Consider the following 24,400-nt stretch of genomic DNA (forward strand, 5'->3'; position numbering starts at 1 on the left):
GGATTAGAAGGGTTTAATTACTTGTTTATTGTTTACATATTAAAAATGAATGCATAGCATATTTTCTATGTACTGTTGCTTAAACAAATCAACGTATTATCAGTCAAATATCACAGTATGATCTTGTTATCCAAATCATTTATCAAAAACTTAATACTTTATAAATAGGTTTGTGATGTGTGTGTGATGCACCTCTAGTCCCAGTTTATGATGAACTAACATACCAGCTTATTTCCCTTTGACAATCAGTTTGTTTTGCACCATATTGAAATGACCACCAGGTGGCGCCTCCAACGTCCTTGGTTTAAAAAAGCAAAACAAATCATACCTACAATGTAGTTTTGGTCTTGAAAGACATGTTATACAGTAATGATTCTCACCAATAGTAACTGTTTACAAAAATAAAATTTAAATGACTTCTTCATAAACTAAACTTTTGTTATGTTTTGTCACTAATTGTCACAGAAAACGTCAGGATGAATCAGGGACCTTTTATGGAAGGGTTCCAAATCAGTCTTTCGAACAGTTCCTGTCCATTTTTTGTCTGTTTTTCTGTTCTTGAGTCAGTTTGACAGGAAGTCAATGGAAGCTCGCACCTGTCGCCCTGTCACCACATCTACAGCCATTACTTTGATTTCGGTGTCTCCAAACTGCATGGTGGCTCGTATCTCCCTGCGCTCGAAGCCGGCTCCGTTACCATTGCTGCTAGCTGCCACTGCGCCCGGTTCAGGCAGGTCCAGGGTTATAGCGCCGCACTTCCTAACCCCTGGATCTGTAATGTACACCACATCGTCAGTGGGGCTGCAGTAGATGTTAATAATGATCTTCCTTTGCCCCACCCTTGCAGGGGTGTAGCTCCGTCTAACTTCCTCCCCCAAAGCCACCGATTGGTCGACAGAAACGAAGCGGTCCAGTATGTCGGTGCACCACTCGCGGCCGTCTTTGATGAGCAGCTTCTCTTGAGGGTGACGACCTTCGACAAAGCGGTTCAGAACCCCGACACCGTACGTTAAAGGGCAGCGGCGAACGCGCACCACAGTGGGGTCTAACCCGAACAGCACCGCCCCCTTCAGGATGGTCAGACCCACATCCTGCGGGATGATGATGCGGCAGTGCTGCCCCAGTGCATTCTGGACCGCTCGCTGGAGCATGGGCGACTCCGCAAAGCCGCCTACCAGGAACAGGAAGCGCACACCCTTGACTTCCTCTTTCTGCATCAGGTTCTCTATTAAAAAGATAGAGGGTTTTATATAACTAAAGAGCTACTCAGCGGTTCAAGCATTTTTCAGAGTGAGAGAAAGAGTGGAGCGCAGGAGTGTAACAAACAGATTTTATGATACAATACTTTTTTTGCATCATGATATGATACTTCTTTTCAATAGAGTTTTTCATCTCAACCTGTTGTAGGTGTGTCTATCACAAGTATTTTTAATAGCATTAAAACTAACTATTTGATTCCCAGCATATATTTTAACAACCCCCATATCAAAGGAAGACATTGATATTAATAGAAGTATCGTAACACCCCTAGTGGAGAATGTTTTGTCTTACCGATGTGTTTGATGATATTGCTGATGGTTGGCTGGAAAAGCTCGTTCATAGCCTCTGTAGTGAGCCTCAGCATGCCTTGAGAAGACCATTTCACTATATTCATACTGAAAGAGATACAGTAGTCTTCATTAGCAGCCAAGACATTGATAGTAATGTAATAACTGTTTGAAATAAAAAGGTAAATGGCAGGTAAAAGCATAAAATGTGCTACTACTACTATTTATAGTTATAAACTGAGAATTGTTTTGTTCCAAAATTACAACCATGTAGAATTGTCTTTTATAATCCAACTGTCTTTCGAAGGATACATTAAATCCAACTTAATTTTTGTACTATGTTTGGAATACTGCTGGTGCTGTGATTGCCTTAATAATAAGCTTTAAACAAGTAAAATTATCTGCTAATAGATAGACAAAATAATTTAAAACAAGTAAAAATGTCTAGAAATAAGTTAGAATAGTTGTATAATATAATTATAACAATCTCAAAATGCTCAGCCATACTTGCTCTTGCGCAGTGCGGTCTCTACACTCTGACCGCAGTGTCTCTTGTAGAAGTCAATGAAGGAGAAGGGCAGTGAGATGTTGAGTGCGCTGGCCCTGCCCGGCGCGGCTGTGCGCTTGCGGGCCTCGAAGGCGATGGTCAGGTCCACCCAGGCAGCCGGACGCTTGGCTTTAAATGTTTCAATGAAGTCGGTCCCAAATATCTGACACAGCATGGATTCAAAAGCCAAGTCTACACCTACTGCCCCGTAGGGACCTCCTGAAACACAGGGAAGAGAGAGAGGGTGGTCAAATGTACAGCCTAGTCTGTACTGTATGTTGCACAATTTTATTACACAGCACAGTTTTCCTTTCTGATACTGACACTGACACCTTGAGGATTGACTGAAATTGATCCTAATCCATTATTTTTTATTTTAGTTGTTTTACTTTAGTTTATTATATTTTAATAAAAAAAAATATATATATATATATATATATATATAATTTTTTTTTTTTAAACAGTAGGACTTGGAAATTTTAGAGTTTGGAAATGTAGAGTTGGAATCACAATCATTCTATCATCCTCAGTACTGTGCACACTGTAAACCTTAATTAGTGGAATGTCCGTTCTCATTAAGGCATTTCAATCAATCAGTTGTGTCATGACGAGGAAGGGCAGGGTCTACGTAGCCCCATTTGGTAGAAGGCCAGTATTTCTGGCTAAAGTAATTCCATGTGAACTGTTTCTTAGTTGTGATGTCTTCATTTATTATTATGTGAGGCTTATAATTGGATCCAATTTGTTTTTACTCCAGTATTGGATCCAGCATTTTCTATTGGATTACAGCCATCTCTAATAACATATCTAACACAATCTGTGGTCTTAAGCTGTTTTAATTTTTTTTTTTTCTTATGACCCAAAGCATTTTTTTTGGCAGGCATTTGCGTAGCAGATGTAAAATGCATTAGTCTTGTATGTAATGTGCATGTCGTTCTGTATATGGCTGTGGTTTGTCTGTGGTTTATAGTCTACTCACCTGAAGCTTTGTACAGCTCCTTCAGTGTCCCCTGCGGCTGTTCAATCTGATGCACAGTCAGATCCACTGTCCCTCCCCCACAGTCTGCCACGATGTACTTATCACCTACAAACACACAGAAGCATTTTAAAGGTGCTATTCATGAATAGTCACGCACTGAGTCAATGAGTACTCTCCATTTGAAATAGTTTTCTGTTTTGTATCTGTGAAACAGCATAAATATTTAAGGTATATCTTGTATTCTCTCTCTCTCTCTCTCTCTCTCTCTCTCTTTCTCTCTTTCAGGAAACATCTGGTCCTGAAAAACTGATTATTTTGACCCTGGACCTCCTCAGCAAGCCTGGCAAAGAGCAGCGTGCTTTAAAATACAAAAACACACACAAGGCCATGCATAGAGCCTCTCTAGCCAGTAATAACATACACATGATTACCCAACAACAAGCAGCTTACTCTAATGTGCACTGCAATTCCAGTTCCAGTCCATAGATATTTGGCAGGGATACAGTTTTTTGTTGTTTTGGTTCTGTACTTCAGCGCATTGGATTTAAAGTATCTACAAAGCTAATGTGCTGTGTTTTAGCTTTAGTTCAACAGTATGAAAGTCCACCATGGTGAACTATATAGGACTCACAGACTTTTTCAATCAAGGTCTCTACATTTACCTACAAGTACTTGTGTGTCATTGCACCATTATTTCACACACAAGAGCAAACAAAAAGTCTAGAGTTGGTTCATGGCATCTGGAGTGTGTTGCTGTTGTATTTCAACATGAGCTCCAAATAAGTATAAAGCAAATAGCCTTGAGACCAAAAGGCCAGTTACAAATAAATCAATGAATAAAAACAACTGCGTCATAAATGGTTAAGAAGCAAGACCACACTGTTCAGCTTAACAGCAGTAAACACCCTGACGGACCACAGAAGACCACAGTGGTGGATAACTAAGAAACATTTTCAGTCCTTAAGAACTGCTGAACAGATCAAGATCATTGTCCAGGATATCCAGACATACCACCTAGTGGGTATATATGGCTCACTGCAAAAAATAATATATTGGCAAGTGAATCTAGTCAATATATCTAATATTTATCATTAGGAGACTGTTGTAAGAATACTATAAAAATATTCAACCTATTTTGAGATGTTTGCTACTTTTAAGTCTTTTCATCTAGAGCAAGTATCTCATTCTATTGGCAGATAATTTTGTTTGTTACAAGAAATAATGCCTAAAACAAGCACAATTATCTGGCAAGAGAATAAGAATATTTCACTGGATATAATCGCATAAAACAAGTAAAAATGTCTAGAAATAAGTTAAATAGGTCAAGTACTTAAACATCAGGCAGTAAGGAAGAAAGAGTATGGAGAAAGGGGGCAGCCTTGTGTACTCTTTGTGTGAGGGGCTGGCACTGTAGACTGATTTATCTGGAAAATGAAAAGCCATGCGTTGTGATAGCCTGCATGTGTGGGCTGCCTGTATATGGTTGTTGGCTTTGGTTGGCTGGTTTGGTATCATGTTGAAATAACTGTGCTTTGAAGGTCTGAACTGTAGTAGTTGCATTAAAATAAAACATTCACAGGTCTGGTTACAGTTCTGGTCATTGGCTTTGTAAATAAGCCAACACATTCTCTTTGTAATTACAGTCTGCCTGCAAGCTGCTTTCAAAGACATGAACTCTCTCCTGTGAAGGTCTCTGGCATAGTCCTCTAGTCCCATCGCCCATATGGTAGGACTGCAGGTTTTAGGTCAGGTAAGGTTTGTTGATTATATGTATCTATGAGTCTCCACTTTTTCTTTCTGTCTTTCTTTCTTTCTCTGCACCCCTTTTTCTTTCTCTCCCAACTTCCTTCACCTCCACCTCTCTCTCTCTCTTCATTCACATTTCTTTTTTCTCTCTCTCTCTCTCTCTCTCTCTCTCTCTATATATATATATATATATATATATATGTATATATATGTGTGTGTGTGTATGTATATATCTGTGTGTGTGTCCTCTACAAAGAATAAACTTAAATTTGGCCTTTTTGGCCAATTTTAGTAATAAAAATTGTGCCATAACGTTTGCACAGACCACATTTTATGTTATGTGAACATGTATGTTCTCTGTAGGAGGTGTGTTAACTTATTTTCACTTAGGAAATCAGCAGAAGATGTAATTTGACCAGAGGTCTTCAAGCTCTTACATACGACTGCGTCTGTGTGTGATTGTGTGTTTCTTACCTGTCTGCATCTCAGACCACAGTTCTCCGGTTCCACTCTCAACGAGGAATGTTCGGCTGTGTCTCGCTCTGCGAAGCTGCTCGCGTGCTACAGTACACACACACACACACACACACGTGTCGCTCTTTAATCTGAGAGGCATCATTACTAATCACCAGCACATGGTCTGCATTAACAAAAACCACATTACAGCACCATGTAAGAGGAGAGGGGGGTTCTGGAACAATAACAAACCCTACTTTTTAATGAACATGAGCCTTCTGTCTATAACTCATCTGTGTGCCAGCCCACTGGCTTCAGCTTAACTGAAATGATACACAATAAAGGGATCAGCATGTCTTGGAGCATTAGTTTTACAGTGTACAGTTCATGATGACCTTCCGGACTAGGAATGATCTCTGTGTCGTGGTTCTACCTGCCTTCTCGAGGGAGTATTTTTATTGTTGCTGGGTTTCGTCCGGGTACTCCAGTTTCCTCCCACAGTCCAAAAACATCCAGTCAGGCTGATTGGACATGCTAAAATTGCCCCTAAGTGTGAATGTGTGTGTGTGACTGTGTATGTCTGTCTGTCTGCCCTGCGATGGACTGGCGACCTGTCCAGGGTGTATCCTGCCTTCCACCCAATGACAGCTGGGATAGGCTCCAGCACCCCACCGCGACCCAGAAGGATAAGCGGTTTAGATGATGGATGTAAAACAAAGCATTTCCTCAGTTAATGCAGCTTGTATATATTGTGACCATTTCAGGTGGTGTTTTTCAGTTCACTTAGACTGAACTAAAACAGTGTGCAACCTTTTCCTTCGCTGGCCTGTGTCTTTTATAAAACATACAGACTTAATAACGATGAGTAATTTCTTCATTATACAGGCATTACTCATGGTTCACAGGTGCTGTAATAAGTAATCCAGGCTGGCTTTGTATGCCTATGTGCCACATTAAATAGTGAAATGTCCATCTACCCACTCAGGTTCTTGTTCTTGGAACGGAGTGAACCAAGTCAAATTGGTGCAATCAAGCAGCCACAAATCTTCGCTGTGTGTGCCAGATTTTCAGAGCAGAAAAGTCTGTAGTTCAGCACTGTGTATTTAGACCCTGTCTGGAAACCATTTACATTATGAAACAGCATTAGAGAAGAAAAAGAATAGAAAAAAAAATCTATTCCGAAAGTAACAACTTCCAAGCCTAGCTGATGTCACTGGGGGCAAAAGCTGAGGAAAACTGTGGAAAGATGGTATTGAGGTGGAGGTTTAACTGCAGCTACAGTACCAGAAGACACAAAGAGTGCGTGTGTGTATGTTTGTTTGCTTTACACTGTTTGTTTGCCAAGAAGTGTTTTTGCCACAGACAAATCACATTTGGTTTCCTAAGAAACCTTTCAGGTGTGCATTTTCAAAAGCTTTGTAATGCTAAGTACTTTGTTAATCGTCAGACTTATCATTAATTAATGAGCGTTTCCCAAAACTTGTCCAAAACTTGCCCAAAATTAACGGTTCCTGTTTATTTCCCCTAACTGTACTTAACTCATGCACAAACATGTTTTAATTTTACAGTAAAACAGTACAATATAGTCCATTTTGCTCAATTATAATAAAAACGCTTATATTTTTCTGGTCCAACAGTGGTTTGATAAATGAAACTGATGGTTCAGTTTTTCATGGCAAACATGGCAACGTTTGTTTGTGCTGGTGCAGGGGAGGAGTCAAGAAGTTCTTTACAATCATTCATTAAGTTTTAGATTACAAAGCTCTTTGGGAAACACTTGTAGAAGTGACTCATTTGTTTCTCACATATTCACAAAGATTGATCATTTCCAGCAAACCCCAGTTGAGTAATTTCAATTAAGTTTTTTAAGTGAACCATTCCCTGTCAGGTTCTTTAGGAGACCACAAGTACTTCTTTTATGGCATCACTCCAAAGAACCCTTTTTGGCACCTTTGTTTTAAGAGCGTTTGATAATTGATTAAGTGGATTATGTTGGATGTTACAGTACTGGCGTCCTCTGGTGAGTATGTGCGTGCAATCAGACCAAGTAGGAGTCAACTAGGTGGAAAGTTGTGAAGTTTTGCTTCTGCTTTCTGCTTTCAGACAGTTGGGAGGCTATTTGGCGCTGAATAGCGTGAGTCAACTTGGCAGTGATGGACAGCTACGAACAAACGTTTTTCAGATTTGAAAGTGAAAGATTTGGACGAGAAGGGAGGACAAACTTGGGACAGTTTCAATGTCAAGCAGGTTTTGGAAGATGAAAGAACATGGACCTGTCATTCAAACACCAAGAGTTTTTAAAGAGAGGAAGAAACAGAGGGCACAAAAGAGAGTAAGTGTAAAATGTTTGACTGAACAGGCCAGAAGACTGAGATCATGGTGCAACAGCACCTTGTTCCAATTACTAGTGAGCATATGTGTGTGTGTCTGTGTGTGCGTGGCCATGAGTGTTTAAGTCTTTTGAATCTGTATTTGTACCGTGAAAGGATTAGCCCAGCATTTTTCAACCTGATCCCTACCTGCATCTGTAGCGTATGGTTGATTATCATGGACAGTGATTTCCCTGTACTTTGACTTTTGACTGAAAGCACACGTATCATATAAGTAAATAGGAAGGTGCTCTACTGTCTGCCTACGGCTTCTATTACAAGCACATTCAGAGTCAATGGGAGAACATGGCAAAACTTCATAAGTGTCTTTCCTGAAAAAAGCAGAAAACTGCACAGTCTAAGCAATTCCCTGGCACAGTGGTTGCTATGGTAATTGCAGGTGGATCTCTGGGTGTTGATCTGCAATTTCTGTGGTATTCCAAATAGCTGATATATGACGTTGTTAAGTTGCTGCTATGGTATCACAGCTGATTGCTAGGGCATTACAATATGGTTGTTATGGTATTGGAGGTGTTGTACACTCTCAGAAAAAAAGGTAACTATCACGGGGCAGTACCCCTCTTGTTATTGGGTTGGTATCCCCCAAGGGTACATCTCAGTACCTTTAGTCAGGGAACATAATTGTATCATAATCCAATGAAATAATAATTTCTAAGCTGTATTGACTCCACACACCCGTCTCGTCTCCAGGCTTTATATTTTATTGTTCTGTTTTAAGACATTAGGTTATGAAAAGGTACAAATACGTACTTTTCACCTGGGAAAAACTTATTTAAGGTTCACAATTGGACCGTAAGACCACTGTTGTACCTTTGAGGGTACATTTATGTTTGTACCTCAATAAACGAAAAATGTACCTGAACAGTACCTTTATTTCTAACAGTGTGGGTGATTGCTATGGTGTTCCAGGTATTTGATAAGGTGTTGCTAGGTGGTTGCCATGGTATTCCAGGTAGTTGCTATGCTATCTCTAGTTGTGGCTAGGGTGTTGCTAAATGGTTGCTATGGCATCTTAGGTAGTTCCTAGGTGGTTGCAATGGTGTCGCAGGTGGTTGCTAGAATATTGCTAAGATGTTCATATAGTATTCCATGTGGTTGCTAAGGTGTTGCTAGGTGATAGCTTTGGCATTCCAAGTGGTTGTTAGGGTGTTACTAGGGTATACTTCTATCATGATGACATATAAGGTGTGTACAAACTTCAGGCCACAATGTTCCTCCAACTTTAATCAGTATCTATGTAAAAACTGTACATCCAATTTAAAAAGTTGTTTATAAGCCCATATGTCACAATCAGACTGGACATTCTGGAGCTAGTTCAGTGTTGTTATCTCAAAAACTGCAGGATGAGTTACCCCAACCACTAATTATTGTCTGTGGTAAGATGCAGCGAATAAGAGATCAGGTTGAAAAATGATGGACTACTTCTATAAAATGAGTTCAAAAGCTTAAATGAATGATGGTCTTTCTTGTTTAGAGTTTAAATAAACAAAGGGAATTGTATTGTCTTATGACAGACACGGATCATGGTTTATTTTAGCGGGCTGACCTCAGGGAGTGCGTGTGTAAAAAGAACGACAGTTTGGACCCTTACTCATTCTCTCTCTCTTTTTCTCACTTGTTCTCTCTTAACATAAACCATATGCTCTCTCACCATACTGCTTTGATTGAACCCCTTAAAACTTAAAACTATCTGATTCTACATCTACCCCCTACACACACACACTATCACACACACACTCATACACTAAAGAAGGACACAATAGTTCCTCTACAAAACCACAAGCCCCACCGAGGGATGAAAGCCTAGCTTTATTCCCCAGACCCTGGATATGTTTTGCATTTAATGTTAATGTAGGAAAGTGATACGCTCTGTTTTATTGGATTTGTGCCCAGAGCTCTACTTGTATAATCTTGTTTATCATTAAGAGGAAAAAAACACATTAACTTGGAAGAAAAAAATGTTAATGGGGAAACAAAGAGGGTTCCATTACCTTGCCTGAAGCTGGAGTCGAAGGGGCGGGACCCATCCAGGTCTAGGCCGTTCATCATTGGTCGTTGGCTGAGGTCAATAACCTGGTGGAGGCGGAGCTTCCTGCAGTAAATGGAGGCGGCTTCAGGTTCAAGAGCAATGAGCAGCTGCTCGGGAGAGTCTGGAGACACCAGACCAGCCTTGACAGATACAGAGAGGGAGACAGAGATAGAAGGAGGGTGATAGAGACAGAGAGAGGGGGATAGAGAGGGAGGAAATTAATGTTTTAACTTTGTTGTGTCTGCTTGACTGAATAGTATTGTTAAAATTAGTGGCCAGCAATTCGAAAGCCAGAAAATAGGCACTCCCTAAAAAAGGCCAGTTTTTTTCCACATTTAAGTCTTTATTGGTAAAGGCATGATTACCTTAATGTACTCAAGACATCATCTGCTCAACTAAAAGTGTCACATTGCTACTATTTTTAGGTCTATTTTCAGTATTTGGGGGAGACATTTGCAGCAAGTCATGCATGCATGCAATAATCTGTAGTCAAACACATTAAGATGATGAAAATATGCCTTTTTAATTGTTTTCGATAAAAAAAATGATAATATCATGTGCTTGTTTACTTGCTATTGTTATGTGTTAAACCAGTTGATGCCCCACTGTGCCACCCCCCAAAAGCCACCCCCACAACCACTCCCACCCCACCCTAGTTATTATGCCACTGAGGATTAATAAGAGTAATGTATTCAGCCTATTTTGCCTAGTATCTGTTAAATCTACATGGAAGGTTATTTTTTCTAATAATAGAAGCATCTTTTAATGCTAAATAATCCAATAATCCAAATCTATTCCATTATGAGGCCATCATCCTTTAAGTGTAAGTAAAATTTCAGTTTCACCTTTCTGAATCTCAATATAGACTTCCAAAGATGTAATAACTAATTTATACCCAGTGCGTTCTTGTTAATAAATAATAAGAAGAAAGTAGAATATGTAACCAGTAGTTTCTTCTATGGATTAAGGAATCTTTGACTGATGGCCGCAAAGCAACATCCTCCATGTGAGACAATAAAGGGAGAATGAATAATTGAATGAATGAATGAATGAATGAATGAATGAATGAAGGTGTTACCAGACGAGTTGAGTTGAAAGACACAAAGCTAATTCTTTTTCACAGTTTTGCTTGGCTGAGCTATGCTTCCCAAGAGGCAGGACACAAAGCTTCAGGTGAAAGTTGAACACTCAGTTAAGTGCCTGACTGGGTTAGGGCCAAGCTGCTGTGTTTTCCTCTGCCTCCCTCCATCCCTCTATCCCCTCCCTCTCTATCTCTCTCTCTTACACTTGGCGGGAGCAGGCGTGGTTTCCTGTGTTTGTGTGCCGGTCTCGAGCATTGTTCAAATCCAGTGACACCAGCAGGAGGAAACTACGCCCCTCTCCAACCTGCTCTAGACGCAAGGAGGGCGGAGGGGTGCGTGGAGGTCCAGAGCAGGCAGGGCAATAACTCATCAAACCTCCAGAGCCGTGATCACATCTAATTGACTGAAAGGACAACCTGTGCATCTTAGAGGTTGACGAACCAAATGATGACAAAAGAAAGTGATCTTTTAGCTTAACACCTTAAACCTTAAGAGTCTGTATGTAGGCCCACATTTCAGTTCCTCACTCTCATAACTACATAACTTACATATTAGAATTAAAATGAGTATCATGTTTTCACCAGCACTGCAAAATATGCAGCCCAAGATCTAAAATAAGGAATTGTTGCACCCATTGAAGAGGGGTATCACTATTGTGTAGTACAAAGAGAGACTGAGAAGGAATGGCACTGCAAACTCTAAAGCTGGAATTTTTTTAAAACTACCATCCACCAATTTTTTTTTTAATTTCTACATAATTGAAATTTTTGAGATGCAAACAGTGATTTGGAGGGATTTGATGTGAAATGCTTTATTCTAAAGAAGCTTATGGACTCTTTACAATGGTGGTGATAGGAAGGGGTCTTCAAGTCTACAACACAAATATAGACAGTTTATCTGCTATCCACTATCTGCTATTTTTATATATAATATTGGTTAAGGAAATATAGTGGTACATCTGAAAAACCACATGTTTATCCGGGACTATTTTGCCTCACAAAGCGCTGAATGCACCTCTTCACCATGATTGAATTTTAAAAATGATGTTTAACCCCTTAAATGACCAGGGCCCACCGATGGGCCCAAAGTTTTCATTGCACACTTCTATAATCTAAGAATAACTCAGCCAGTTTGCATTGAAGTCCCTGTAGTTACTGAATAATATGCCTTAGTATCTCATAAGCCTGGGATTTTGAGGTTTTAAGGCCAAACCCTAATCCCCCAAGGGGTATGGCAGTATATTTATAACCATTTCATGTGATAACTTCCTGTGAGGGAGTTTTTAGAAACATTGAACTCTTCAGATATCTGGTTCCTATCACCACCACTGTGAACAATTCTGACTCCGTACATTTCTCTAGAATGGAGCGTTTTACATCAGACCACTCTGTATGACTCTGTTTACATCTTAACCACTTGATTATGCCGAACCTTTGAAAAATCGGTGGAATTCCTCTTCAAATGAAGACCTACAATGTTTAAGTTCTGCTGATTCTACTGTGTTGACCTTGACTGGGCTTCTACCATTGTTTTTTGGCTATTTAGCTCACACTGGTCTCGACTTGAAAAGAGTTTGAGAGAAAAAGAAAAAAACACACACCACCACATATGATGGATGCTGTGTCAGAGTGGCGTCACACACACATCCTCACACAAACACACCCTCTCCACGTTCCCATTGATGTGTGGAGCGATTAGGCTGAAGCATTCCTTTCTATACACGCACATTTCCTGAAGCCTCGACTGTACTTGGAGCTTTGGGTGGATAACGTCATCTTACTATGTGTGTATGTGCATGTGTGGATTTGATGGAAACAATGTGGCCGCATGCTCTGTCTATATGATTTGCATCTACACTAGAATTCAAAAGCTTGGAATCACTTGTCATGTTGTTATTTTATTCAATAAAAAACTTGTGTAGACTGGAATGTTATAAGCTAGATACCAGAAAGCATTTTATTCATATTTAATTTCTAATTTCTTTATTCATATTTAATTTCTTATCAATTTAACTTATTTTTCCATTTATTGATATGTTATCTGCCTGAGATTTGATCACCATGCTTCAAACAAGAGGCATTAATAATCAATTAATTATAATTAATTTATAATGAATTATACCATCATATATATATATATATTTTATTTATAGCTTTTTACAGATGAGCTGAGTAATATCATTATTTTTCTTTAATTCTTTAATTCTAAAGCATTATTTTATTCTTTTGTTCCTGCAACATTTTTTAAACAGTTTATCGAAAAAATTTTAATGATAGTGTGTCCATATGATTTCATGCTCAGGCAGAAAGTGGGTGTGGCCTCAGCTGTAGTGTATTACCAGGTAAGCTGCCTCTCTCATGAACTGCTTGGCTGGTTGTCTCCACACAGCTGGAACAGTGATGACCCATCTCACTTCATCCCCCTCCAGCACTGATGAAGACTGGTCCTTCACCTCCTAGATACACACACATGTGCACAGATTAATTTTTAAATTCAAATTCACGGTTTTCCACCTTTGCCTAAATGCATTCAATCAGTCAAGACATGTTTTACTCTCAATTTACGAGGCTGATGTAACTAAGAAATAATGAAAATGTATGCCTCACCAATTAGCCTGGTGCAAAGTGCATGCCCAAATCATCACACACTTGTCTCTAACTGTCTCAAACAGACTTGCTTATATGGTTTCTACTTTCTTGGATAGATATAGATACTGTCGTCTGTAACCACGGTCTGTGCCTTTATCCATTTTTATAGACAAAAGAATGTCATACCGTGGTGACACGGTTCGAGACTTGACAATTTAGGACAAGCTGTTTGCACAATGCTGATTGGTGAGGTTTAACAACTATATGATCACGTTATTAATTACAACAGCATTAAACTGTTTTCCAAGCACACCTTATGTACAAGACTTTATAGCTGATGCATGCACTTACGACATTCTTTATGACTGTAAAGATGCCAGTAATCTTATGTCTGTTTTAACATAACAATACAAGAAGAACTAGTTAACTGAAACACAAAACAACATCATGGTCAGAATACCATAACCTCAAATGCATTCAAATGTATATTTGTGGTAAGAATAACAAAAAGCAAAATAACAAAAACTAACAAAACCGCAAGGAATGCTGGGAAGCTCCACCCCAAACACTGCAATATTCAGAGATAGGCTGGTCATAACTGCACAAAGTACCATTCAATTATCCAATAAGCTTCCCAAGTGACAGCACATTACTGTAAAATTTGACATTTTAACTTATTATACAATAAGTTAGATCTGTATCTCCCTGAATGCACCATTCTTTTACAGCATTCTGTTATATTTAAGCAATAGATTATTACCGCTGTAAATTCTTTACTACAGTGAAGGTCACCTCATGAATTATCATTGATTTTATTGATACAAAGGAACTTTACCATTGTGCTGATTATCTGTGCCTGGTCTGAGAGCAACACAGCTTAGAAACAGGGTGGCACCGCCAAGAGCAGTGGGTGGTAGAGTGTTTTGCCCGAAGCCACAACCATAAACATCCAGTAAGTCCAGGGACTGCAGCCTGTGACCTTGCAGTTGTCAGCACACCTCTCCTACCACTAGGTTACCCTCCAGCTATTTAGTTGATTGAAAAGCTATTTATCTTAGCAGTAAATGTTTATTTGCTCAGAAAAAATAACTTGTATTACAATAAATACAAATGATATTACTACAAAAGTAGTGATTTTATGTCTGTCAATGTGTTCGTTTAATCATTTCCAGATCTCTCCTTAATGGAGCCAAGTATTAATTGTAGGTATCTTCCAATATGTGGTTTTATCAGTGCTTCATTAAATATTTTTCACTGTAGTCATAAAATGCAAATTCTGCCAGATTTAGTGGTCTCTCAGTTAAACTGTGCAATACTGTTTCCACACTGGTGGAATCTATTTCAATATAAATGTGTATGTTTTACAAAGCAAGAAGTAAACTGGATTTTTGTCTTTGTAGGTGGGCAAGCAAATCAACATTTACAAAAGTTTTATTTGTTTTATTTTTACATGGCAGATTCTGTGGAGAGGTGTGAATTGTTTTCACAGCAGAGGGTTCTCACTTACCCTGTTTCACCTCTCATTGCTCACTAGCAGCCTAACACAGAGTCACAATATTTCACACACAGAGAGCCAACAGTGTCCTAGTAAATCTGATAACAAAGTGACAGGGAAACATATTTGATACGATTTTATTAACTATTATCTAATTTAATTTCCATTCTAGTCAGCGGAATGACCACTGGGGGCTGCAGAATGAGGTTAAGGCAGGACAGCTGGTGATGGAATTTAACAAATCCAAGCAATGGCAGGGGACGTCAAAGAGAAATCTGTAATCAAACATAATCTGCTATTCTAATTAGCTCAAATGTTGTCAAATACTTTTAAAAACATTACATTCTTGTTACTTTTTACTGCATTCATGTTTGTATTTATTCTAATGTTATGTGGTTACTGCCTAGACAAACAGCTGTATACTGTACCCTGTATATTTTACTTATGTGGAAATTATGTACATATTCGAATAATGTAAACTAATTGCATCACTTTTTATTAACCATATTCTCTTTCCTTTCTTTTATGAATTAACTTACCCTGTTTATGTATATGATGATAGAATGAAATGGAGAGAAAGACAAAAAGAAAGAGTTCTCTACTTTACCTTTAAAGCATGTTCTCGGAAGAATTTCAAAGCATGAGCGAAGACCTCAATGGCTCGAACTCTCCGTCCATTTACTGACTCTAACTCTGTCACCATGGTGAGGTCCTACATGAAAGCAGGACAAAATGCTGCTTGAACGTCTACTTCAGTCTCACCCCTTTTTAAGGAATGTGTGTACTTTTTTCGGTGAATAAGTCTTCCACTCTCCTCAATGCTCAGACACAATTGAAACGCGGGTAGAACTCTATTAACTAACCTTATTCCCTTTGATGAACACACTAAATGCTGACCAGATATTATAAGCTTGTATGTAGCTCATGGCTGATCTCTTACACTGGTACTGTGAATCTTCATCTTGAACTTGTCAAAGTAGAGCCAGTGTCTGGCCTCCTCAGGGTCCAAATCGTGGTAGCTGTCTCGGGCTGCAAAGCCAAAACTATGGAAGCGCAGGTCAGGGGTTAGCAGCAGGCAGGTGGGACTCTTCTGATTGGCCACTCCTGGATCTCCACCCTCCCAGCGCCTGTGGAGATGGAGCAAACAGAAGAAGGGTTTGAGTTAAGTCAGAGCACGCTGAGAGACCAGGTGTGCTAGAATAGGTAGAACAGTCTGTTTGCACTAAATTGAAGGGCAGTATATCTACAATACAATGAAACCATAAATGTGTCTGGACAAAATGTATTGTGATGGAATACAGGCAATAAAAAACATACACTTTTTTGACTCATGCATCTGAAAATGGTCGGACAATCATATTTTGGCTTGTTTTTATTTATGCTTAACTTGAGTATTCCTGAAAATTGAACACTACTTTTACTCAGCTACATTTCGAAGAGAATAAAACATACATTTTACTCCTTACATTTTCATTTAAACATTCAAAGCACACTTTACATACTGCAAAGCCATTTTTTGTCTTGCTGATCAGTTGAGCTCCAGTGCATTTGTTTATTAAAACATCCAACCAAATTCATCAATATAAAATTAAACTGACCACAATTATGCCTACTTGTCTTTGTGCATGGACAAGTACTGCCCATTAGTTGCCACATCACACAACACTACAAAGAAACTCTTAATGATCTTTCAAAACATTTATTTTTACTTCAATATACTTGAGTATATTTGAATGTTTTTGACTTTCACTCAAGTATATTTTTGGCTCCATACATCTCCTGTTTAATAAATTAGATTTTGACAAAGTGTCCATTCTTTCACTTAGGAATCATTTCTCTGTACTTTTTCCACTGCTGTCCTCAGGTTTATGCCTCACAATGCACTGGTGGGTTTTTACACTCCTACTCAATAGTGATTAATATGAGATCAATAGGGGCTGTTGAGTTTAGTTACCTCATCATATGGATGGCCTCTGGATCCTCAGTGAAACTGAAGGCATAGCCACTGGAGGTGGTTCCAAAATCAATAGCCACAACTACAGAGAATGGACGTGCTACACGCGGCCTCACCTCCGTCCTCTGAGAGAGAGAGAGAGAGAGAGAGAGAGAGAAAGAGAGAGAGAGAGAGAGAGAGAGAAAGAGAGGAAGGAAGGATGAGGATGAAGGAGAGATGAATGTGTATTCATTTTCATGACAAGGAAGGGAAATTCCACCAATGTTTTTAAAATTTCTCCATATTTAAATGGTTCAGATGAGCCAGAGTTATTCACAGTTGTGGTGATATGAACCAGACATCTAAAGAGTCTCACAGAAAGTAATTTCATGAAGTGTTTACAAATACACTACCATTGCTTTATGATCATTTTGTTATGAGGTTTGGTCTAAAATAAGTTTTTTTTAAAAATCTATGCATGGTGGAAAGGAATGCAAGTCATTCTAAGGTGAAATAGTCTGTAAGAAAACATATTTTACTTTATTTATTAATATTTCTCATCATAAACATTACATATAAAATATGTGTAGTCTTGCTGGTTGCTTTGCTTAGTGAATAAAATGGTTATAATTGCATCAAAGGCATTGTGACCCCTGGTTCCTATCACCACCACTGTAAGGAAATCTGAAAAATATGTATAAATGATGAATAAAATATATAATAATTAAATAATTCCCCTTTAATATTAAGGACAAAGTTCTGACTTACATAGCACACAATATCTTCTTCGTTATGGAGGTTAAGGTTTAGGTATAAAAAAGTCTTATTAAATGACTATGTATGAATCTTTTTCCTGACAAGTTATAAAAACAGATGCATGTGTGGGTGTGTGTATGAAGATGGATAGAAAAAGGGAGAGAAAGTCTCTTCCTGAAAGTTTCTTTGAAAGCTTTTCTCTCTGGGTTATGGTTAACAGATCTCTGCCTGGTACTGATATGAACAGCCTCCTCTCTCTCCTCTTCCATTCCCTCTCTTCGTTCCCTCCTTTTTATCTCCCTCTCCTTTCCCTGACCCTGTAGAATGCTATATTTACAGAAAAATAACATTCCAGACTTAGTCTCATTTTTCAGGGTGTGTTTGGTGGTTGGATATCTTCTTAATCCACGTTGGAGGTAGTGTCAGGTTTAGGGCCTTGTCAAGCCTACCACAGACTGCAGTGCATCAGCAGAATATAGGATTAATTTAAGATAGTTCTGGTCTAAAAGCCCCACTAAGTAAAAAAATTGTAGACATGTGCAGACACCACTTCCTGCTTTGCCATTTCTGCGTTTTAAAGCTTCCAGAGGTTGACCATGTCCCAGGTTTGAGGTCAGCTGTAAATAGAGGTACTTTGGAGTGACACCATAGTAGACCCACTTTTAGTTCTCTGAAGCAGTGGTTCTCAAATCTGTACACGTGCTTGCTCTCAGCACATAGAGATGTGGACTGTCTTGGAGTCCGGTTTGAAAACCACTGCCCTAAAGAACCTTTTAATGGACGGTTCTTCCAAGAAGAGTGTGAGTATGAAGAATCTTTTTAAAAGTTTAAAGAACCTCTACACAATGTACAGGTTCAACACCAATTGAAGTTATTAACTTTATTAGCTTCCTAACTTTCCTAGAACAATATGTCGAAGTTAAGAGCCACATAGGAACCTTTATTTTAAAGAGTTTACAACTGTTAACAATAAAAACATTGTTTTTCTGATTGTGTTTTAGTCTGTGGGGTCATACCGGAGACGGGGGACGGAGTGAGAGGAGCAATACTGCACTCATTTCGGGATGGAGAGGGAGAGCTGGATGGAGATGTGGACACAGATCTGTCACTGCCTGGGAGAAGAGAAGAGACATAAAACCAAGTGAGCAACCCATTTCTCTGAATGTAAGCAAAGCACAGTTCATAATGAGGTCATGCCCTTGGTAAATCAGAACAACACGTCATTACGAGTCGTCAGGGAGATGTGTCTGGAATGTTTCAGACTGGTTCTCCTGGTGCTCATACTGAGGGAGTCCAGGTTTGGTCATAAAATGTCTTTTAAAGTGGTGTAAAGCAATATAACAGCAGGATAAGAAGATTTTAAAAGAATCTCTTACAAGTTGCGGTCCTACAAAAAACATGCATCTCCACTCCAAAATTCAAAGGAGATACAATTAATGTAACAAGATTTTATTCCAAGCAGTTTTATAGCATTTCTATTGGTCCATTCATCATGAAATGCTTAAATACAAGAAAAATAAAACTCAGAAAAATGGAAATAGATGGTTTTGATATGACAGCAATGATAAGCAAAATTAGCTGTAATTCAAACATGGCTTGAGGTTTTAGGTTCTTGTTGTTGTTTGCATAAGCAGCAACTAAGTTTCGGTATTTCACATAACAGTTGATGTATACAGTATCGTGCAGCCAAAAATACTATCTCAGCAGTAAGTGCACTTTGCTTTGCAATATATATATGCACCCTATCCGTCACATTTATTTGTTAAATTCCATCATCAACACACCTGATTTACTTTAACGAAGAACTGTTTAACTGAACTATGTATTGGATGGTAACTGTAAATACTGGGCTTCCTCAATAAAGCTGGCCTACATTCCTTAAAAAAGTGCCACAATTTGTTCTTTTAGCAATGTAATAAAAAACACTTTCCTTAAGATCCATGTCTGAAACAGAGATTTGTGAGCCTAGAAAAACTCACATAATGCAAAGTTTCTAAACCAATTTAAGGGTCAATCCTAGAAGCTCAACATTGCGCCATGGATCTTAAAACTTTAAAAAGGTTCTTCACAACCACACATAAACAGTTCTTTAGAGCGCTGGGTTTTAGCTCCAGTCCGGGGGACCCACTGGCCTGCACAGTCTCAACTATTCCCTGTCCCAACACACCTGATGCAGCGCATGAAGAGCTTGATAATTAGGTTGAGCTGGATCAGGTGTGTTGGGATAGGGAACAGTTGAGACTGTGCAGGCCAGCAGGTCCCCAGGACTTGAGTTGAAACCCACCCCTCTAAAGAACCCATTAAAGAAATCCATTGAAAGCTTCATTAGGGAACTAAAAGTAGTTTTTGGCATCTTTTTTTAATAGACTTTTTCCACGGTAGTGTGTGTGTGAGGTTATTTCACACTTGTATATCAGGAAATCAGCACTTCTCCATCACACTATTCTTGCCTCTGGCATGTGACGGCCATTAGGAAGGTCCAGTCAGTCTTCAGATTATCAGGGCTGTCAGTGTGTAGCCTAATCTTGGGAAAGCTTTCAGCACTTTCACTCTAAAGAGACCCATATCAGTGCCAAACGCAGAAGAGGAATTCTGAGCACAGCATTCCAATAATTCCGGAATTCCAAAGGTCATAAAGGCTACAGCAGGGAATGACCTGCTCTCTGACTTCCTCGATCGTCATGGTGATTACACTATCGTCATAGTGACCATCCATGTGTGCGATTTTTGAAGTCTTTGTAGAAGGACACATACACAGTCACATACACAAAATGGAAAGCCCACTCATGGGCATGATCGGAATGTTATCAGACCCAAACACACAAACATATATACACACACACACAGATATTTCCTGGAGAGGGGAGAGTAGATAAGGGTGGGCCACACCCATGTCCTCCACAGCCACAGAAAAGAAAGGAATGACCACATAATTCCCTGATAGCACAACACCAGCATATTTTCCAACATCAATGAGAACTAAAATCCAAACATTTTGGAAGGCCGCTTCGCTTCAGATTCTAGGATCTAACATCCCAAACCAGTTACTTCACTCAAAAATTGAACTGAAAATTTAAGTTATTTGACTTAAAAACAGAAATTATATCAACATTAATCACAACTGCATCTCATGTTGAGGTAAGAAAGTCTGTATATGCTAACCCTACTCTGATTGACTCAATGGAATTTTGGATTGTAATGAAAAGAGTTAATTTAACCAGGTGATCTGTGTCTCTTTAGTGTTGCAGCTGTGAATGCGTTGTTAATTCTGATGCTTTACTTCACAAGCCTTCAATCTAAATACAAGAAATGCCTGAATGACAATCTTTCTAACCCATTTCTATATTTGTTTAAAGACGTAGAGGATGGTACCTGGGACCTGCAGGCTGTTGGTGTCGGGCTGCAGGAGCGCTGCCATTCTGGAGGTGACAGGGCCTTCACAGCCTACAGGACACAAACAGCACATTACATTCATAATCAACAGCTGTCTCTTTCTCTGGTCTCTCATCTCTCATGGAGAGAAAGTGATTGTTAACAAGCGCACACATACACACTGCTGCCATGTGTTTTCCTCAGCAGGCATCTGATCTGATAAACAAAAATGCATAACTCCGTAATTACAGCATTTAACTTTCCTTTAACCCCATGAGGTCCGCAATAGCGACAGTCAATTTTGTATACTAACTACTTTCCATTTCTTGTATATTTATGTTTGAAGTTTCTCTCAGCATACAGTACTGTGTAAAAGTCCATCCTTTTTTTATTTCCAGTCAAAATAGGCTTTGAGTTCATTTTATTAATATAATATATTTTTTCAGTATTCAGAGCATCCCACCTTTACCTTTATTACTTCCATTCTTTTTGGGAAACTTCAGGTTTTCAAAGATGTTCAGACACCTTGAGTGATGTTGAGATCTGGACACTACGGTGGTCAGTCCATTGTACTGTTTATCTGATTTCGACTTTGATATTAAATAAATGAAAGGTGAACTTTTGCACAAACTGTACCCTTTTTTGGCACAAACAGAAATGTTTTAATTAAATGTAAATATGTACTTTTTTAATGTAAGATATTTTTTCAGTGCAGGATTCACTGGAAGATCACATAAAAAAGGAGTCAAGACTGATGATCTTCCGTGATTCCTAATGAACAGTATAACCCATCAGTATAAAATCCCAGCGCTCTCGTTTTCAGCTGCTTCTCTTTACCCCCCTTTTCCAATATTTCCCCCATTTTCTCACTTCCTTTCCCTATGGTCTCCTTTTCTATTCACTCTCTATGTTTTTACATTGCTTATGGAACCATGTGGTGGGGTTGTAAGGGAATAGAACAATAGAATAAGGGGAGGAGAGAGAGAGAGAGAGAGAGAGAGAGAGAGAGAGAGAGAGAGAAGAGAGATGACTAATGACTCCTACTCTGCTTATATGCTTTTACAGTAAATGGATCTGAATCTCCAGCTGGTCTGAGCTCAGGCTCTGGTTTTCTATCTTCTATCACAATAGAGAAGCACATTCCACATCTGCGTCCCTGCTACACCACAGCCACTTTAGAGATGCTGTCTGCAACATATGGAAGATCGTGTGTGTGTGTGTGTGTGTGTGTATGTGTGTGTGTGTGTTGCACATGTATTTCATTTCACTCACAGCCACTTTTCTAGAACATTACCCTCTAACCACCCATATATACACACAGAGACTCTGTAAGTTGAACATGGTTCTGTACATTGCGCCCCAAGCACATTATTGTATGCACAATTGAAAATTCATACTTCATTAACATAGAAATTCTGTGATGTGTAAATAAATAGACCACATAAATAAGAAACAAAAGAATAATAGAATAAATAAATGAAATAAATAATGAAATAGTACATTTAAGTGGTGATCAATTTCTGCTTTCCTTTGTTTTTGGAAGCTAAGTCACCAGTGGTATTCTCATTAGATATTTTTCTGTCAATATCATGATTGACACAAACACAACAATACTGCTTATACTGCTTAAAGCAGGAATTCCCAATCCCAACCCTGGTGACCCCATATTCTGCACAGTTTTGCTTTTTCCATACTGAAACTGCACACCTGACCTGAGCGAGAGGAGCTTGTTAATACGTTAATGAGTTGAATCAGGTGTCCTGAAAGAGAAACAGCACAAATATGTGCATAGTATGGGGTCACCAGGACTTTGGCTTAGAGCAAGAAATACTCCCGATTCAGGTGATTCATATAGGTGCAAATTTACCTTTCCTCATAAATTAGGCCTGCATCCAAAACTGCACACTACTATATTATATGTGTTATACAAATGAATGGACGTCTCTTGGTAGTGTCTATTCTTGACATACTATTTAGCATGACAGTATGTGGATTTGGACACAGCCTAATATAATATTACTATGGTGTAACTTTATTTTTATGTTGTGGAACTTCCTAATCAGAAAATCATTGATCCACACAAGGATTCCACCAGTTCAGACATAACCTGAAGTAGCATCTCTCCAGCATAAGGGAAATGCTCTTAACCATGTCCTGCAGGAACAGCATGTGGGTCTAAATATGGCAAAACACAGAAGACATAAATCATACTAGCTATTGGTGGAAGTGCCCCACCTTACTATCTCTCTCCACCCATCTCACAATGTCCTGTTCATCTATACAACAAACTCATAACAAAAGGGAAAGAAATCAAATCAAGTTTAGGAACCATAACCAAAGAATAAAAAGATACATTGGAGGGTCCACCCATCTTCCTAAAACACTCCACCTTAGACATGTTCATCTCAACACCTATCCTGCTTACAGTTACAATGTGTATTACAACCAGGCTTCAAAAACGGTTCTCAGCTTGGACGTACCGATCTATGAAAAAACTTAGTATCGAATCATTAAGTTATGTGGAGTGTTTATAAACTTTTAAAAGGTTCTTCATACTTGCTATCTCATTTATAAAAAAATGGCTCTTCCGCTGAAGGAGTCTTCAGGGAACCAATAGTGCTTCTTCTCTGGCATAGCTCCAAAGCACCCTTTAGGGCACCTTTATTTTTGAGCGTGTAACACAATGTCCTCAGTGGTAAAAGCCTGACTACACATGTGAAACTGCACTCACAGTGATGTCATACTGTATCATCCAAGAACCATCCCACAACTGTCCGATCCTTCAGCGCAAATAAAAGCTTTCAAACAAAATCAACTCACCCTCGCGTTGATGAAACAATGCTTTGGTCTTGCTTGACCAACAAATTCCCACTCTGTTTAAACTCCTGCAAAAGTCCAGAGACCACAGCCGAGAACAAAAACTTTCAGGGATGCTTCTGTGGCTACCGGAGGCTCTGGAGTGACAAAATTCCCTGATGGAGATTTCAGCAGAGCAGACAAAAGAAAAGAAGAATGAGAGTGAGCTCTGAGCAATAGGAAAAGGAAAAAGTTCCAAACGTTTTTCCAAACTGAAGTCCAGCCCAGAAAGAATTCCTTCTCTCTCTCTCTCTCTCTCTCTCTCTCTCTCTCTCTCTCTGTATGTTCCCTCCTGCGTCTGTATCCAAGCACTCAATCCCTCAACAGCACTGGAATGTCAGGGAGGAAAGAGTAATAGAGAGGGAGCCACACACACATATGTATGCATATGAGTTGGCTCTGGAGGGTCTTGTAGCGCAGGAGTAGAGGGAGGGGAAAGTGACTTCATTGGGGAGCATATTCATTGACCGTGTGTGTGTGTGTGTATCTGTGTGTGTGTGGAGGAGGGAGGAGTGCATTTAGAGTGACAGAACACTGATTAAGTCATCCACCCGCTCCTCTTCTCTTCCTCCCTCCACACCCCTGCACCTAACTCTCTGTTCTTCGTCCGTATTCTTCTCTCCT

At 39.2% G+C, this 24,400-nt stretch overlaps 1 protein-coding gene across 2 annotated transcripts; it reads right to left on the reverse strand.

Moving 5' to 3' along the window:
- Positions 1–7: 7 nt before the first annotated feature.
- Positions 8–24,190, reverse strand: hspa12b (heat shock protein 12B). Of its 2 annotated transcripts, none has more exons than XM_036596263.1 (13): positions 23,741–24,190; positions 20,921–20,992; positions 18,572–18,660; positions 16,814–16,938; positions 15,800–15,986; positions 15,467–15,571; positions 13,115–13,231; positions 9,657–9,834; positions 5,294–5,380; positions 3,074–3,178; positions 2,055–2,313; positions 1,552–1,655; positions 8–1,225 (listed from the first exon to the last, which is right to left on the reverse strand). In XM_036596263.1, exons 2-13 carry the CDS (start codon positions 20,964–20,966, stop codon positions 564–566), a joined length of 2,064 nt encoding a protein of 687 aa, XP_036452156.1. In that variant the 5' UTR covers positions 20,967–20,992; positions 23,741–24,190; the 3' UTR covers positions 8–563. The 2 variants fall into 2 exon arrangements, with proteins under 2 accessions (XP_036452156.1, XP_036452155.1); XM_036596262.1 differs by having other exon boundaries at positions 18,565–18,660.
- Positions 24,191–24,400: the final 210 nt, after the last annotated feature.

The sequence above is a fragment of the Colossoma macropomum genome, unplaced genomic scaffold, assembly GCF_904425465.1.
Source record: "Colossoma macropomum unplaced genomic scaffold, Colossoma_macropomum, whole genome shotgun sequence".
Classification (NCBI taxonomy): domain Eukaryota; kingdom Metazoa; phylum Chordata; class Actinopteri; order Characiformes; family Serrasalmidae; genus Colossoma; species Colossoma macropomum.

Excerpts from the sequence above, each read along its gene's own strand:
- hspa12b (XM_036596263.1), bottom strand. The coding sequence starts at position 20,966 with ATGGCAGCGCTCCTGCAGCCCGACACCAACAGCCTGCAGGTCCCAG. Across the intron at positions 15,572-15,799 it reads TGAAGATTCACAGTACCAGT|GACCTCACCATGGTGACAGA; the intron begins GTAAGAGATCAG and ends GCTTTCATGTAG. Across the intron at positions 3,179-5,293 it reads GTGGTCTGAGATGCAGACAG|GTGATAAGTACATCGTGGCA; the intron begins GTAAGAAACACA and ends GTGTGTTTGTAG.